The sequence below is a fragment of the Marasmius oreades genome, chromosome 4, assembly GCF_018924745.1.
Source record: "Marasmius oreades isolate 03SP1 chromosome 4, whole genome shotgun sequence".
NCBI classification, from domain to species: Eukaryota; Fungi; Basidiomycota; class Agaricomycetes; order Agaricales; family Marasmiaceae; genus Marasmius; species Marasmius oreades.
The window spans coordinates 822,475-839,253 of NC_057326.1; the positions used below are offsets into that span (position 1 = coordinate 822,475).

Here is a 16,779-nt window from a genome sequence, read left to right on the forward strand (position 1 = left end):
ACAAGGCATGTTCTATGCTGAACACTACGGCCATAACAGTCTCACCATCATCTACAGGGAGTACACCGCCCCTCTTGAATATCGAGATCACCGGTTGTCGAGATTTCTTGAAGAGGCTTTGCATTATCATGATATTTGTTGCTCGTGGACAATGGAATGATCGAAACATCGGAAACATCGGGTGTAGTTCTGATACAAGAATATTTCGGAATGCGGCTCCGCACCCAGCGTAAGGCCGGTAACCTCGACTTCCTCGTTACCCTTTCTCTCGAAACGTGATAGGCTGCCTGGGGCTGCTGTCCTCCTCCAACTTACTCTCCGTGATTCGGCGATTCCTCGACTTCGCTCAAAGGGATACCAGTGCTTGCTGCGGCGTAAACTCAACGAAGGGCTTTCCCTTTGTTAGACATGCGCTGCAGGCGGATTTACCCATTTCGAGCTGACCGTTGGCATATCGTCTGGTGCTGACAATCGAGCCTACCGGTCGTTTGTCTACGACCTGATTATGACCTCCTCAAAACCAGAGTCGATCCTTGCCACTTTCCTTTCCTTCCCTTCTGGAATCCGGATGTTGGTTCGAACGTTTGCGATTTGAAGCAGTTGAAGAATGAAATGTACATCGAGTCCCCGAATCGAGGCCACGCTAAACGCCAAAATCGAGAAGGGCAAGACAGCTTACTATACCCCGTCCTACGGTGGACTTTCAGCTCGTGTGTCTTGCGGTGGGAACGGAAGTTGAGGAGATTCTGAATTCCTTGAGAGGATCAAGGTGCTTGAAGAGGACATAAATTCCTTATCAACTTGGACCGTGGAGTGGACGCCAGTAGGATGGGCTTTTATTAAATCAAACCTCCATCTATTCCGTACCTGTGGATCTTCCATCCTCATGAACGGGGAAGGTACGCCCTCCAATATTCAGAGGACATGGGCTTGATTCCTAGTAGACGGCAGCGGCCATCGCCACTTGGTACAGTACTTCCATATCATGAGCTCGGAAGCGAGCCGCTGAAAAAGCAAGCCTACAGGTCTGTCGCGACAAATACACCGAGTAACCATAAGCAAACCATTCCGAGTGTGAGTGAGGGATTTGATAGGGATGAGGGTAGATTTTGTCGAGACTTACAGTGCGGCGACTCAATCAATGCCAGAATCCGTACAGTCAAAATTCGACAACAACAAATGGTTATCCATTCAACACGACTCGTCGACCGACGACTACAACTTTACAAACATTTTTTTTTGGTTTTCAACGTTTACGGAAATTCTGTTTTTCTGTTTTTCTTCGGTTCAGGAGCTCCTTGCTAACGGGTCGGGAGTTACTCTCATCGCACCTGAGACCTCACTAGAGGAAGCTGCGGATGGGTGAACCAAAAAATCCCAATGAGCTAACACCCCAAACTTGAAGAGCCAATGTACTCACGGAAGTGGGATCAACTTGAGATCACCCTTCCAGGATGTCCCGAGCACTTTGATATCATAGTGCAACCACAACCATTTATCCTTGATCGAGAACGTGAACTTCCCAGACACAATCTTCCAATCAAAACCGATAGAGATCCCTTCGGTAGTACTTCCAGTGGCACACCCGAGTTTTTGCTTCGAGAAGAACGGGATCTTCACGTAGAGGCAGATGGAGATCGAGCCTGAGCTGAGATCAAAGCAAGCCTCGACCTGTGCCGATGAAACAGAGGTGATAAGTGCCCAGAGACGAATGCTGGTAGGAAACGAAATTGAACTCTACTTACAGAGAAATTAGCAGGTCCGAAACCGAAGGCGATGTCGAAGCACTTTCCGGCGGAAGCTTGGGAACCGAAGACCGGGGTTCGTTCGATGGCGAAAACGTGAATCTCCTGGTTGTTGGTGCTTTTGGAGGCTGGCTCAACCCGGTGGTGGGCCTCAATGAAGTGCTCGACTGGGTAGGTTTACAGTTGAGGACGTGGTGTGCTTGGGGAAACGAAGGAGTTCAGACTTACTATTATCTTCGTGAGGAACTATGAGGACGAGCATCCGTTAGTCAATACACACGACTCGACAATTGCACTAGAATCGAGAGACTCACAAGACATGTTGTGGATGCTTTGAGAATGAGAAGAGTAACAGGAAGTTGCTGAGGAATCTGGAGCTGGACGAGTTGAGCTTTTATACTGCCCTAGTGGTCACAAAGAAAATCAAGTACTTACAAGTCGCTCCATTCCCATGTTGAAAACGAAGTCGCCCGACCCCCGTAATGGACAACAGAAATGTTTCTGTAAATGAGAAGCGAAGTTCAGAACTTCACAAGCATTCCTCCTACCTTTGACCTGCTGTACCGCCCGGAATCACGATACATTTTGACATTACGAACGATTTAGGTGCAAAAGCACCAAGATTTGAGGTTGAAAGTGATAGTTTGGTGTCGAAAGTTGGAATGAACAGCGAATCGATGCTAGATGTTTCTCGCTCCGCATCACCTGCTCGCTTTCATTCTGAGCTCGTGCTTCCAATCATACGCGTTGGAGACTAGAACCCAAGTGGCCGCGCGAATTGACGAATGTGTGGGTCCTCGAGAATGAGAACGGAAGTCGATGCGGGGCTAACGAGGGAAACAGGACGTCGAGATGTAAAGTTTAGTTCAATTCGTCTCGCAGACAAGGCTGTACGAGGGATTCGAGATGTTTCAAATCTTGATTGCATTCGATTCCATCGTCCCGGATCCATAAAGAGTCGCGCAGTCAAGCAGAAGCTAGGGAAACCAGAAGGATAGATAGGTTCCACGACATAATGCCAGTGGAGTATACTTCCATAGATAGTATGAATTCTCTGTTAGAATACCGGGCAAAAACTTCTTTGAGAGGCGTGTCCCATAATCTGGAAGTGAGGCAAGGTTGGAATATGGATGTTGGAAGCGTTGCGTTTGCTAGTTGAAAAAATGACAGAGCAGCTCGTTAGAGTGCAAAACTGTCTTTCGTTTACTGTACATTATCCCAGTGAAGATCCTCGACAGCCACCTTCGTTTCCACCGTAGGGAAGAGCCCGGAGGGCGTACCGACCCTTGAAGCTTGAGCGTAGCCATCTGTTCTCAATCGTCGCATGAGTTGGGAGGTGGTGCAAGGTGAATGGTGAATGAAGTGCACAGAGAGGCCTGGGATCGGCACCTCCAACTCGAGCACTGACCCGGCAGATGCTGGATCGAAATCCCTCCTCGAACTTGAGGAACGAAGGTGTCGAGAATATACAGCTGATTCTAGTTCGGACCGAATTGGTTTGAAAACGGAACTTTCATTGTAAGCGATGGCTGGCTAGGCAATTCTTTCCGGTTTGTAAGATGCTGTGTGTATACCTATGCCAAGAAATGTAAATGACCTGTTATGCCTTATAGAACGTGGAGACGTACCATACCTTAGCCCTTCAAATGCTACCATCGAGAGAGAGGCCCAACGCCCACTAAATGATCCATTTCCTTTGTATGGTATATCTCCGCCTCGTCTTTCCTATATTTTTCAAGATAGCTTTCATCCCGTCTGCCAACATCATGGGCTTTATTATGAAAGTACTAGCGTGACGAGATTAGTATATGCATGGTATGAGCTTGGACAGCGAACCTGAACCATTCAGAAAGATTTTTGGCCTCCGGGCAGTCGGATAAGTTCGATGGTGCGCTGTATGTCCATAGATTCTGCCTTCGTCCAAGAGCGAGTTCCCATTCTTTTGCAGTTCTTCCTCCTGAGCTTCGAAGACTTGCTGGACCCGCGTGAGACGGTGAAGGACAAGGAACGAGATAGTCACTTGAAGAGATCAACGCCTTCCACCGTATACATTACACGTATACAATGAGGATGACTCTGAGGACTGAGCATGACCAGCGAAGTCCGAATACGACTCCTTTCGTTTCCTGATAGAATTTATAAACGTCGAAGGAAGGGGCCGCTTTGCATACTTCGTGAAGCTCATATAATATCTTCAACGTAATATGTAGATGATACGGATTTCGCTGCGAAGGAGAACAGGTGGATCAGGATCCGGTAAGAAAATACGCGACATTGACTCACGTTCACGTTTCGAAATTGTGGGCGGATAATCATTTCTGTCACTGTAACATGAATTTTTGTTGGAGGCCTCCTCACATGTTGTTCCTTCATCCTCCCCTTCGTGTCGTTATCCTTTCTCTCCAAACGAAGGTCATCGTGGTCGTCGACGGGAAGTTCACGGTCTTCAACTCCGAATTTCCTCGGTATGACTCTGGGTGAATTGGCGTAGGAAAGGGATGTTGCCGACCTACGCAGATCGTTCAAAGCGTATTGGTTGGCTTTTTCTCCTAATCTGAAGGTCGGCTTTCCGAAGAGAATCTCGATACACACTGAGGTAAATCAAAGAGCGAAAGATTCGAACATGCCGCGCCGTACCCATCCCACGATTCTCTCATCACACCGTCACGCGTTAAGCTTTTCAAAGGTTTTCAAGCTTCAAGGCCTGGCCTTCGTGCTTCGGAGTCATCCTCATTGTAAACGTGTAATGTATAGCGTTGATCTCTTGAGGCGACCTATCTCATTCCTTGTCCTTCACCGTCTCACGCGGGGTCCAGCGTAAAATCAAGGAAGGGAAGAGCTAATGGCACCGGGGACATTTTGATGTCATCAGGAACCTGTCCAGTACCCGTCAACTGGAATGGACCCTCATCACTTTGATGTGACAGGAACAAAGGTTTCATCCCGTATTGTAAGAGTTTTTGGTGCTAAAGTACGTTAAGTTTTGTAATATAGTATTTGGCTTAATGTGGGAATTGGGAATGCTTTGAGCCACCCGACCTGAGATCTAAACGCGAGGTAAGCGAGGCCGTTTCGTTGAACAAAGGTTGCGGCATCGTTGCTGCCTTGCAATCCCACTGACCGTCGTTCATGAAGCCAAGCTGCCGTATTCTGCCGGTCATGAGGCCTTGAGGCGCCGCCATTTGTCAAAACAAGAAAGTCCGGCGCGGCCGAACATGACTACACCACGATGATCGTCACTGGTGCCAAACAAATATTCGACGCGCTGCTGTCCGCGTTCTCAAACCTCGATTATTCTTCGTACCATCACCATTTCACTACCAGGCTTATGATGTCCGAAGAGTTGATGTCGAAGGAGATTGCATCCCGGCTATGGTATGAAGTCGCGTCAGATCCTAACCTTCAGGAGATACCAAATTACAACTTTTCCATTAAGTTTATTGATATGTTGAATATACAGTCTTATGCCTTTCCCCCCAAATCTGTCTGCGGTGAGAGAAACGGAAATTTGGCTTGACAGAGGGGTGAACTCGACCCTATTCGAGCAACACATTGTCCAGGGACAGAATGTATGTCCTGTGGACAGCGTTTCTGACAAATCAGTCGCGGAGACTGTTGTAAGTGGTAGACCGGAAAAACAGTGGGCTGGTCACGGTCTGCCTACCCCGTCGTGGATTAGATAATGATGAGCGTCATAGATACACGTTTGTAGATAACGATATCGATTATCGATGTATTTGTCGGTGCGCCGCCGCCTCTCCTTTTATTATATGATTTCGTTTCATCCTGTACTTCTTGTACTCACATAACCATGGCTTCAGATCGGAGTGAATGGGTACAGCAGCATTTCTTCAATTTTACATATGAATCATAAATTTATCAGTTGAACTTGACAGCAGCTTGGTTAAACCTGTAAGTGAAAAGGCTAAAGGAATATTGAATCAGAGGGACTTTGACAGAAAAGTGTACATATACTGTCATTGACCCGGAAGTCGGCAATCTAAGGAGAAATATTAGTATAACTAAAGAAGTACGTACCAGAACCTGTAAATAAATTACAGTTGCATAAAACACCTTTTGAGGTATGTGCCTACCAATTTTTGTGTGGGGAGGGTGTGAGGTTATTGAGATATGAATTTTTTAATGAGGGGGTGTCGAAAACGTGGCCCCACGGCGAAGTCGGAAATTGCCGATTTAAGCGACGTCGCTGTCGTCACACAATCGCGCTCGTTGAAAAAGTGTCGATATCTCCTCGAGTTCCCAACCAAAATACACAATAGGGGGCTCAGAATGAAGCATAGATAAAGGCGAATATTATTTAAGCTAATTCAGTCACAAAGGATACACTTTTCCGCTTCAGATACTGGTCTAATGCCTCCAGCTCATCAACATTCTCAAATGGCTCCCAAGTCTTATCTCCATCATCCCACCAGACCCGAAATTGCAGCTTGTCCTCAACACGACGATGTTTCTCAATCTTCTTGACACCAATTTCCACCTCCTCACTGTCATTCTCACTGGTCTCTCTGTCATCTTCCATAGGCATATCAACTAATTCCCTGCTGCTGTCATAACCATTGTCCCTGAGCTCCTGGGTCAATATATCTGCAATAGAGACATTCCCAATCTCATATTCATCATCATTGTCATCGCTGTTGCTCTTGGCAGAAAGGGGTGGAGTGGTGTGAGAGGCAGCTGCTGAAGTTTCGGCAGGACTGGTCCCTTTGTTAATTCGACGGGGGCGAGGTCGGGGTTGAGATGGCTGGGGGGGTGGAGATAGTGCAGAGAAGTCAAAATTTTCACCTGAAGATGATTCTGATACCACGTCAACTTGACGACCCTTTCCTTTGCCACCCTTTGCTCTGCCACGCCCTTTACCTCGACTCCGACCAGCACCAGCACCTCTAGCTCTACCCCGAGCTTGACCTCGCCGTTTGCCATGATCCCCACTGGCCTCTCCGATCAACTTTTCCAATTCTTGCTGTCGAGTTTTCAGACGGTGTTGGAAAGCCTTGTGTGCAACTTTAACTTCCTTCAGTAGATTTTTGGCCTTGAGCCACCAATCCTCCTTCGCCAACTCCTCTAAGGCCTGTGCATCAGTAAGATGTCGAGCACGCCCCTGTGCATAGGTTTTCTTCTTTGTCTTACCCTTCCTCTGTGCAACCTCCCGTAATCTAGCATTCTCCTCATCCATCAGTACCATATGAGCATATGAACGATCAAGCTCAGTGCTGGCATGCTTGGCAGTCTGAACAAGAAGGTCGATATATTCCCAGAGCTCCTCTGGTGGTGCCTCATTGTCAGGGGGATCGGGAAGAGCAAGTTCGAATTTCTGAATCCGAAGGGACTCAAGTAGATTGTCGCTAGTGGCTGTGACTGATGTGTGTCCGCTGGTGGCAGAAATGTTTGGGCTGTCAGTTGGGGCAGATGTGACAGTGAGAGGGATGGGGGCTGCGACTGGAACTAGACCAAAAGGAAGTCGTGCAGGAATAGGCTGGGATGATTGAGTAGTAGTATTCTGTGCAGGTGCGTAGGCTGTAGTAGGGATGATGTTGCGGTTAAAAGGGTGAATTCCGGTCTTTTGGAATGCAGAGGTAATGGTGGTTCCCTTCATTGCACGTTCCCTGGCTTTGTGATAATGAGAGAGAAAGTTTGCTTTTGAGATGGTGATCTGCTGATCTGCCGATTCCATGACAATCTGCTTCCATGCACGAGCAAGAGGTGAAAAGACACAAACATCACATGGCTGCAGAGCATGTGTAGTATGGGATGGAAGACAGAGAATATGAATATTATTTTTCTCTGCCGCATTGCAGAACTCGTAGGAGCAGTGGCTGTTATGGCCATCAAGAATAAGAAGTGCAGGATACTTTGAGTGGAGCCCAAAGTCCTTCCTCCGACGGCGGACCTCCGGAATGAAATCTTTCTTCAGCCAGGTGTATCCAAGTTCCCGATCTGTCCAGCCATTGGGAGATGAAGCTACACTATAGTGGGATAGTTGAGTGCAGCACAATGTACAGAATTAATAAATGGACTGAAGACCCACCTTGCACCACCAGGATTATCTCGGGACCATTCTGCATTTGTCCGAGCACCTTTAAAGATAACTGTAGGCTTCATACTGGAACCATCCGCAAACACCGTCTCAATAATAGTTATCCACTCCCGACTTGCGTTCAATGTTGTGAATGCTGTTTTCTGATCACGATCAACAATAACCTTCTGTGCCCCAACATCTGCAACATTGACCCCCTTCTCATCCATGTTAGCAATCATACCCGGATGAATCTTCAACCCATCTCCTACATCTATGACTTCCTCCAAGAGATCATAGAACTCACCAACAAGGGTAGGGTTGAGAGCCTGTGCCCGACATGCCTCCAGCATGGTGGTCTGTCTGGCAACCAAATCCAAATGCCGTGCCAGAAATCGCCTGTAGAAATTTGTCCCAACTTCCTTTCCTGCAATGCTGGAAGCTTTCTTGTTAATGAGAGAGGGTCTCAGACCAACCCCACGGCGACCCAACACCTTCAGCCACTCTACCAATATGGACTCCTGCTCGCGGTTGAGAATCATCTCCTGAGTATGAGCTTCTTGTCGGTTCTTGTGTTTTCCACTGACTCGGTCATAAAGTGTGGAAGAGGGAACACCAAACCGCTTTGATCTAGAGTACTAATGAGCTTTGGACACAGAGATTGCAAGCAGGACTCACGCAGCATTAACACTCAGTTTAGATTTACGTACTGCCTGCTTCAGTCTCTCTGCCTCAGCCACTGCTTCCTGCTTGGACCGGTCTAAAGCTGCAAGTGCATATTGAATTCTGTCTTCTGGAGTTGCTTCCGTGGTTTCAAGTAACAGAAGAAGGTATCCAACCTCAAGCTGATCAACAGCTGGATCAGAAGGTTTAGGAAGAGAATCTGGAGAGGGGGACTCAGATGGAGTAGGAGAATGGGGTGGGGTTGTATGTGGTGAAGAATCTGGGGTTGCGGAAGTACTGGTAGTAGTTTTTGCTTTTTTCCTCTGCCCTTTCTTACGAGGCATAGTGTAGTTGGGGGGAAATTGGAAGTCTTTCCCACGCAGGTCTACTTAGAGACAGTATAATGGTTCCATCAGGTCCTGGGACTTTTCTCATGAATATATATTCATTTCAGATGCTTCTACTACACATGTCATGTACAGAGGCTGTACTTGTGGGGAAAAAACCCTAAATTTATCAGTTTTTCCTCATTTAGGTTGTTTTTCCCATGAACAGAGGGTGCTGGAGGTGCCAGAATCAATCCTAATTCATTGCTTGGACTAGAAGTAAAAATTCAGGAATCATCTGATCCCTGCCAGAGGTGTTTGCTAGTCTTCTTGTACAGTTTATGGGTGTAAAACACAAAAATCTCGGATATTTGCAAGCATACACCCTGTACACCCAAAAAAAATTGCAAAAATTCAAGGACCAAAGATTTGGGTAGCCCAATGGATGTAATTGACAGTGCCAAGAGCCTGGCCCTCAGCATGCCATGCTGTACCTGGAGTAATTGCCACAACCTAGGGTCAAAATGACTGAAAAAATCGGAGTGCTCTGCAGAATCATGGCCTTGGGCACTTATAGGTCAGTCATATTTGTATCTATGGGTATGTGAGGGCAAGAGAAATATCCAGTGATCATAACTAACCAAGAATGAAGGGAATTGATCGGGAACTTGTGCCACAGTGGCAGCATTCCTGATTAAAAAATTTTCTCACGCTTAAATTTTCGGCCCGATATTTGACCCGTCGTCGTGCAACCATCACAAGTCAGTAAGGAGTTCATCCCCCCTTGTGAGGAGTGTTCTGGATAGGTATCGTACATTTCTCCTTAATTTCTGATACTAAAAAGTCTAAAAAAATCGGTCCATTTTTGGCTACAGTACAAATTTCCGAATTCCCGGTTTTTCCGACTTCAGGGTCAATGACAGTAGAGACAAATGTACTTGCCAAATTTCGGACATTACAAGTGATAGCTGTCCTGTGTAGCCATCAAAGATTCAAGAAGGGTAGAAAGACACTTGCGCAGCGTTGGATCTCGGTGACGCCGGCATGTGTCCTGGTGCCCCATGATCGTGGGTGTGGGAAGGTCAAAACTACAAAATGTGTCCGCCACTGGCCTGTCGGCTACACGTCGTGACGGCTAGTGTCTGACAGTGTCCTGAGCAACACTGATTTATCAACCCTTCATTAGTAGGTATGTATGGAACCGATAGAACCGTTGTTTCGGTCCCAGTTCGAACTGGCTCGAGCCTAGAACTGGAACTGGAACCGCCGTCGGTCAGAGCCGGCTCGAACCGGATAACATTTAGCGATGCGGCAACGTTGCCGCCACTTTGTTTAACTTTGGAAAGGGCCTTTGTACTGGGTTCACATTCTTTCGGGTGGGCACAGCATTCCCTATTGATTTGAATGGTGGCTGGACTTCTTTATGGCAGATACTTCATTACAAAATCTGACCTCCTTTGATACAAAAAACATTTCCAATACGAAATTGAACCTTTGTTTCCGTCACATCAAAAGTGACGAGGTCCGTGTAGGGTCCATTCTAGTTGACAGGTACTGGACACGTTCCTGATGACATCAAAATGTCCCCAGTGTGGGAACTCGCTTTCAATGAAGAGAGGCTTGGACGAAGGCAGACTCTAGCTATGGACATACACCCTGCCATCATTGATCGCGGTTCATATCGACAACGCTACGCAGGAGACCGAGAATCTTTCTGAATAGTTCGCTGCTCAAGAACCTCATACCGTGCGTATATCAATTTCTTCATTCTAGTATTTTCATAATAAAGCTGATGATGTTAGCCGAGACACGATGAAAGTTATCTTGAAAAGATAGGAACGACGAAGTGGAGATATAACATACAAAGGAAATGGATCATTCAGTGGGCGTTGGGCCTCTCGATGGTAACATTTGAAGGACTAAGGCATGGTACGTCTCCACGTTCTATAAGGTAATAACAGTTCGCTTACATTTCTTGACATAGTTATAACATACAACATCTTATAAGACAAACCCGTCAGAATTGCCTAGCCAGCCATCACTTACAATGAAAGCTCCGTTTTCAAACCAATCCTCGAATCACATTCTCGACACCTCCGTTCCTCACGGGGTTGCTACAGACGAAACGGCAAAAAACTCACCTTCAAGACGATTGGGTAAACCTGGCCTGGTGATGAAGACAGTCCGTACAATGCGAATTATTAATGAAGTGTTAGTACGGTTACTACTTTTTTGTGCTGTTTGCATCAATGATCGCGGTACAAAAGAAAAACTAGGCTGAAAATATGCTTCGGGAGTAATCTGTTATAGCAGTATACTCGACATTCCCGACACATCGAAAGTGGAACAGTGTGGGCCCTTGTATATTCAAGCCCACCACTAGGCTCGCCCGGCATCTTTCCATTCAAGCGGCAACGTCAACCAGTCATCTTCTCCAATGTCTTCATGGCTATGCAGAATCTACGCGAGGATTAACGAGTAAGAAAGTGATCTGAAAGGGAAAAGGAAGTGATTATTACCCAGTGCGAGAGAATCCCTGAAATTATGATGGACGCATCGCGTGAAACCGTTTTGTTAAACAGCTTGTCAACCATCGTCAGTTCCAATTCATGGGATTCCGCAAATACAGCACTGCCATCAAGAGGATTGACCTTGAGAACGAGAAAAATTCACTGTTTCCCAGAGGTGACCACGCCGCGAATTATGTTCTTCCTGAAGACAGATGGCAGAAACGTATGCATTAAAAGTTTAAAAGCTTCCTTCTATGTGCGTCATATCTATCGAGTTTCCAGTCTACAGGTGACAGGCAAGTCAGAAAGGCGAATCAACTGAGCCACAGGAAGACACACCGGGAACATTATAATGGTCTTTGAATTTCTTGTTAGTACCACTCAAAAACCACTGAGGCGCCTTCCCAAATGCTTTCTTTATTCCATCAACAATAAGGTTCACCTTTTCAACTGAAAACGGACAGAAATAGTTGTCGATGAATTTGAGTATCACTAGTCCTTGCGTCTTTGAGTAGGGCGTTCCTATGAAGAACCCAAGTGCGGGGTCCAGCCCGAATTCATTGTCCAGCTTCTCGAAGACGCCAAAAAGAACGCGACGGTAATCGTCAGGAACGGGCCCTCCAGCGAAAATTTCCCGACGAGCATAATCCTTGATTTCTTCTACAGTGACGGGGATGCCATAGTCAAAAGTGGGTGGATAATGATCAACTTCCTTCCACGGGAAGTATCCGATGGGAAGGGTGTCGAAGGGCTCGTATTTCATCATGTAACCGAAAGTGAGGTGCTAGTGAACGATCATCAGGTAACTTAGCTGGAGACGTGAGCGGTGGACGTACGCCGTCAGGCGGACCTATAACCTCATCCTTCGTCTCCTCCAGGTGAACTTGATGGAGTTTGAATGCATGGGTCATAGCCATTGTGGAGTTAGGCGGATATAACTCATCCGTCTCCTCCTCCAGGTTCAGATTCTGGAGTTTGGAAGTAAGAGTCGTACTCATTGTGAGACCTAGTTCATCCTTCGTCTCCTCCAGGTTCAGATTTTGGTGTTTGGATGAAAGAGTCGTGGAGAGAGGGGCTAGTTTTTCTATGGCGGACCAAGCACGAGCAAGCAACGTTGCGGCCCGGTATAAACCGTTGGCATTTCCCGCTCCGTCTTGTATTCTTCCATATTTCTTATTCTTCCCTCGCCATCGCTTCATTCCTATTTGTTTATCGGATACAATTTTCAATCATAGCTCATCGACGATGGTCGTCGCATCAAGTGCTTCGTAGTTATTTACCGTCAACATGTGTAGTTTTCCCAACTGATGTCACTTTCGTAGAGAAATATTGCTGAAGCCAAATCGCGTAACCTTTCTGGACGGTGACAAATCTACTTATCCATTTCTCAAGGCGCCATTGTTAACCACAAACTCAACATCAATCCAGAGGATAGTGTATTCTCGACTCGGACAAACCCGATCGAGCCTCCGTGGGTCGCACACACGAACGTTGGCTTTACCGTCGTGCCTTCTTACTGTGTTTCGTGAACTTGGCCATCATTCCCATGCAGCGGGAGTGGAATTTCCAAAGGGGCAGCCTAAAGACTATATAGAATCATAGACAATCGCTATCGTCCCTTGTTCAAAAGGGACTACAACGTTCTGGATATGGCGAACATGGTCGAGGTCTCTATTGCTAAATAAATCGGGAAAATCAGTCAGCGGTGATTGAACATTTGAACAATGGCTTGACGCGTCGCGTCCCGTCGCGACTCGGTTCCGCAAATTATTCCATTGTCCGCAGTATTCCGTAATTCATACTAGCTGGTCGCTCTAGTCGTTGCGTAGAGGAAGGTATGGGTGTTCAGATTAGAACGCAATACACTGGGTAGTGGGTACGAGGGGAGATGGAGGAGAATGAGCCCGGGAGAGCTCCCCGAAAACGAGTCGGTTACAATGGCTTCCTCAGTCCTGTAGCAAACCGGAGGTATTAAGTATAGATGTGGAATGGTGGCCCGCGGCAGACTTACAGTAAGCAGTCCAACTCAGAACTTCTCTATATATAGCACGGAATTGCAGGGACCTTTCCCAATTTCCCAGTTTCTCGCATAGTACTCACCCCAGACTCCTCCATAGCTGCACCCATGCCCTCTGCTGCCAATAATCGTAATGCGAATAATAAAAACCGCAAAGTGAGTTTTTATCTTCTCCACGAACACTCGAACCAAACTGATTTACGTCCAAGGGCGCAAAACGTAAACATCAACGTCCGAGTCTGAGTGGCGTAGAGATCTCACACCCTATGCCCATCTCGTTTCTCAAGACCTTGAAAGAACAAAATCGAATCCACGCGTCGACAGTTTCAAACATCGTCGTCGATAACCAAAAGTATCCGAGCTCGGTCGCTCAATCGGAATTTGACATTGAGGAAGAACTTCGGAGGGCGGAGATAAAGGACCGTAATTTGGGTGGTTTGAGATTTAGGAAGAAGAAGGTCAAGTTAAGCAGGACAGAGGAAAATTGGGCTGCAGACCACTCCGAGAATGGGACGGTCTTCGACCATCGGTCCAACAAATTTTCAAAGGCCCAGATTCCACTTGTAACAAGCAATAGCACCAACACTACCAGAGCCAGATCTGAACGTCAAATCCGTTTCACCGACCAACTCCAAGCAAACCCCGCACCGAAAGCGAGGGATGGAGCGATGGACGAGGCGCGCAGGTTCTCTCATAGCATGCAAGCCAATTATGATCACGAACATAACATAGCGCCAGCTTCCATTCCGATTTCGAGTACGGCCCAGGCTCCCACAATCGCGTACTATGTACGAGAAAGTCTCGGTTCCCTAAGCTTTACCGAAGCTCTCGCCGGATTCCATACGTTAGAACGGCAGCCCGACTCGAACGAACTCGTCCCACTTCCACGCGCCTTCTTTCAACCAAAGCATTCCAAAAAGCCTAAAACGCCTTTTTCTGCCTCGACTAGGATGTCAAAAAGCTCTAGTCTGGGGAGCGAGAACTATTCATCGACTTCGGGCCCTCCCGAGCGCAGGTTGAAAGGTATCTTGAAACATTCGAGTCCTCAACCGCGTCAATCGAACGGTTTCAACCAGGAAAATTATAAGTCCAGATGGGGACAGAGACTCTCGTAAAATTGGCTCCCTAAGGTGTATTTCACGGCGAGGTCAAGCGGAGGAAGTAGACGTCGGGATGGCAGATGAAGAAGTATTTCGAGATGAAAGACCGTTCTGTGTATCCATTTCTGTGTATCGTATAGATTGCTATCCTGTATTTTTCCCTGTATTTCTTCTTCAGTATTTTTGTAGAGGTCGGCGCATAATAATTTCTATTCAAAAGCGATTCCCTAAAAATTTCACATATTGATATGAAACAGCACTAACATTCGCACCTTTCCAACTGCGATATAACAGTCGTGGAAGTTCAAGAGGTTGGAAGAGATGTATGCGAGAGCGTGTGAACTTTCGCCTTGCAAACAATCGCTCTTTCCTCTTTACTGTCAGGAACGTTCCTCATCGAGATTCTGACGCACTGCATCTCCTCACTTGGAAATATCGATACAGCTCGAGGCTTTGAAGGAGTCAGAGTGATGAAGAGAATACTACGCTTCATCCAAGAGCTGCAGCAGCCAGCAGCCGCTTCGTCTGTGCCAATTGAAGAAAGCGAAAGGTCATAACGCCGTACACGAACGTCGGTACACAGCGAGCAGCTACTTGGAGTACGAGCATTTATTTTTCCGTGTGCTGTAATTTGCTAAGTTGTTATATTCCGTCCAGATCCCTCCGGCGCTCTCAGTCTGATGGCTTTCTGAACAGAGGCGTCCCGTTTACGGAAAGAGGAATAGATGTTTAGACAGCGATGACTCAGAGAAATTAAACACGAAGGAGACGAATAGATACTCCAAATCTGACAAGCCAAAGCTCAACGTTCAACGTCCAGTCTTTCGATGCGTTACATCGTAATCCACTAATCATCGCAAAACCCTCCACGCATTGCCATTCGTACTGAGAAGATGGAAAGCGAAGGGTGGGTGTGACTTCGGCCAATGGGTACCAGACGAGAAAGCTGAGGGACAGTGCATCATTGTAGATCTGCCGGAATCCCTTTCAGCAGAGATCCCTGACACGGTGCGTATAACGCGCAATTTATTCACTCTACCCCATCGCTCAACCGCGGTCATTCCATTGCAGGCCTCGCATTTACCATACTTATGAAACTCGCTACGAGTGGAGTAGAGGGTATGCTACATAACTGTCTCTTCCTCATCCCAACGATCCAAAATACAACTCGGTGACGACCAAACGATACGAACTTCAACCCGCTAGTATTGTTAACCTCGTTATCACTCAGCTTACTTCTTCTGGGCTCCTGGATTGAGCGACATCAAGGAGACACGCAGGGCGCTGGTTGCCGATGGCGAGGAACAATTCTACGGTCTGGATGATGACTGTATAATCTATGATTGGCATTCGGATGCAAAGGCATCTCATATTTTGTACCACCATTCATGCCTCCTGCGTCACCACAGTCATTTATCTGCATCAACCGGCATTGTGTTCTCTCGCAAAAACGACTGGCTACACACTTATACCTGCTGCTGCAGCCGGCGCGATACAGATGACAGCGTTACTTACCACCGATGTGGCGTACACGGCAGTACCTGTCGTGCTAATATTTTCGAAAACGGTTGCAGAGCGGTCGGTCGTCTTCCAGTTCTTCGAACGAGGAAGAAGACTGTTGTTGCTCATAACGGGCCATATTGGTCTGAACCATTACCTACACCGCTTCAACGTGGTTGACTCCCCCACATGCCCGTGCTGCAAAACATCCCTAGAGACGGTTGCCCACTTTCTTCTACACTGCCCAACCCACGCCAAGGCCAGAGACCGAGGACGAACGAGACTAGGACGGCACGACATCGACATCAGATTCCTCTTAACGACCAAAAAAGGAGTACGAGAAACCATCCGATATGTGAACGAGACGAGGCGATTACATTCAGTATTTGGACTGATACCGGAACTACCGATGGAAGGGGAGATCGACCCATAAAGACCGAAGGGACAGAACAGGAACCATGTACTACCACCCGCCAACTTTGACCTACCTGCTAAGACCCACCAGTCGAGGCTCCAACGCTTACACGCGTTGACCGATCCACCCTAGGTGGACACAACCCATGCGGCGTAACACACAGAGAGACAGGACACACTACGGGTTAGATTCAATGTCAAGTACACGCTACATATGTATGTACTTACATAGGGCGTATAAACGAGAAAAAAAAAAGAAAAAGACTGTTGTCGTTTACGGATGATAGTGGCTATGACGCTCGAGAGCCTACGCATGGATAGAAACATCCACCGCAATTTCGTGACCAACGCGACGCCCCGAACTTGAACCTCGCCACCTGTGCTTGAAGAAGTCAGTGGTTCCTCAACTTCTACCCTTACTGCTTCTCGTCTCCGTGAGTCTGAAGCCATCTTCGTCCACGACCGTAAAC

General features: G+C 47.1%; 5 protein-coding genes across 5 annotated transcripts; 3 read left to right on the top strand and 2 right to left on the bottom strand.

Annotated features, from left to right (window-relative positions):
* Positions 1-1,616: 1,616 nt before the first annotated feature.
* E1B28_007044 (uncharacterized protein) lies at positions 1,617-2,198 on the bottom strand (the record flags this gene model as incomplete). Its single annotated transcript, XM_043151752.1, has 5 exons — positions 1,617-1,671; positions 1,746-1,912; positions 1,974-1,991; positions 2,060-2,122; positions 2,181-2,198. The coding sequence occupies 5 exons, from the start codon at positions 2,196-2,198 to the stop codon at positions 1,617-1,619; spliced, it is 321 nt and encodes a 106-aa protein (XP_043009832.1).
* An 8,957-nt stretch (positions 2,199-11,155) lies between these two features.
* On the bottom strand, positions 11,156-12,360 carry E1B28_007045 (uncharacterized protein). Its single transcript, XM_043151753.1, has 4 exons — positions 12,115-12,360; positions 11,618-12,062; positions 11,288-11,561; positions 11,156-11,228 (listed from the first exon to the last, which is right to left on the bottom strand). The coding sequence occupies exons 1-3, from the start codon at positions 12,274-12,276 to the stop codon at positions 11,509-11,511; spliced, it is 660 nt and encodes a 219-aa protein (XP_043009833.1). The 5' UTR covers positions 12,277-12,360; the 3' UTR covers positions 11,156-11,228; positions 11,288-11,508.
* A 4-nt stretch (positions 12,361-12,364) lies between these two features.
* On the top strand, positions 12,365-12,880 carry E1B28_007046 (uncharacterized protein; the record flags this gene model as incomplete). The annotated part of the gene is made up of 2 exons (XM_043151754.1): positions 12,365-12,546; positions 12,601-12,880. 2 exons carry the CDS (start codon positions 12,365-12,367, stop codon positions 12,878-12,880), a joined length of 462 nt encoding a protein of 153 aa, XP_043009834.1.
* Positions 12,881-13,403: 523 nt separating this feature from the next.
* Positions 13,404-14,410, top strand: E1B28_007047 (uncharacterized protein; the record flags this gene model as incomplete). The annotated part of the gene is made up of 2 exons (XM_043151755.1): positions 13,404-13,451; positions 13,505-14,410. 2 exons carry the CDS (start codon positions 13,404-13,406, stop codon positions 14,408-14,410), a joined length of 954 nt encoding a protein of 317 aa, XP_043009835.1.
* Positions 14,411-14,750: 340 nt separating this feature from the next.
* Positions 14,751-16,548, top strand: E1B28_007048 (uncharacterized protein). The gene is made up of 4 exons (XM_043151756.1): positions 14,751-14,994; positions 15,053-15,302; positions 15,366-15,403; positions 15,467-16,548. The coding sequence occupies exon 4, from the start codon at positions 15,735-15,737 to the stop codon at positions 16,326-16,328; it is 594 nt and encodes a 197-aa protein (XP_043009836.1). The 5' UTR covers positions 14,751-14,994; positions 15,053-15,302; positions 15,366-15,403; positions 15,467-15,734; the 3' UTR covers positions 16,329-16,548.
* Positions 16,549-16,779: the final 231 nt, after the last annotated feature.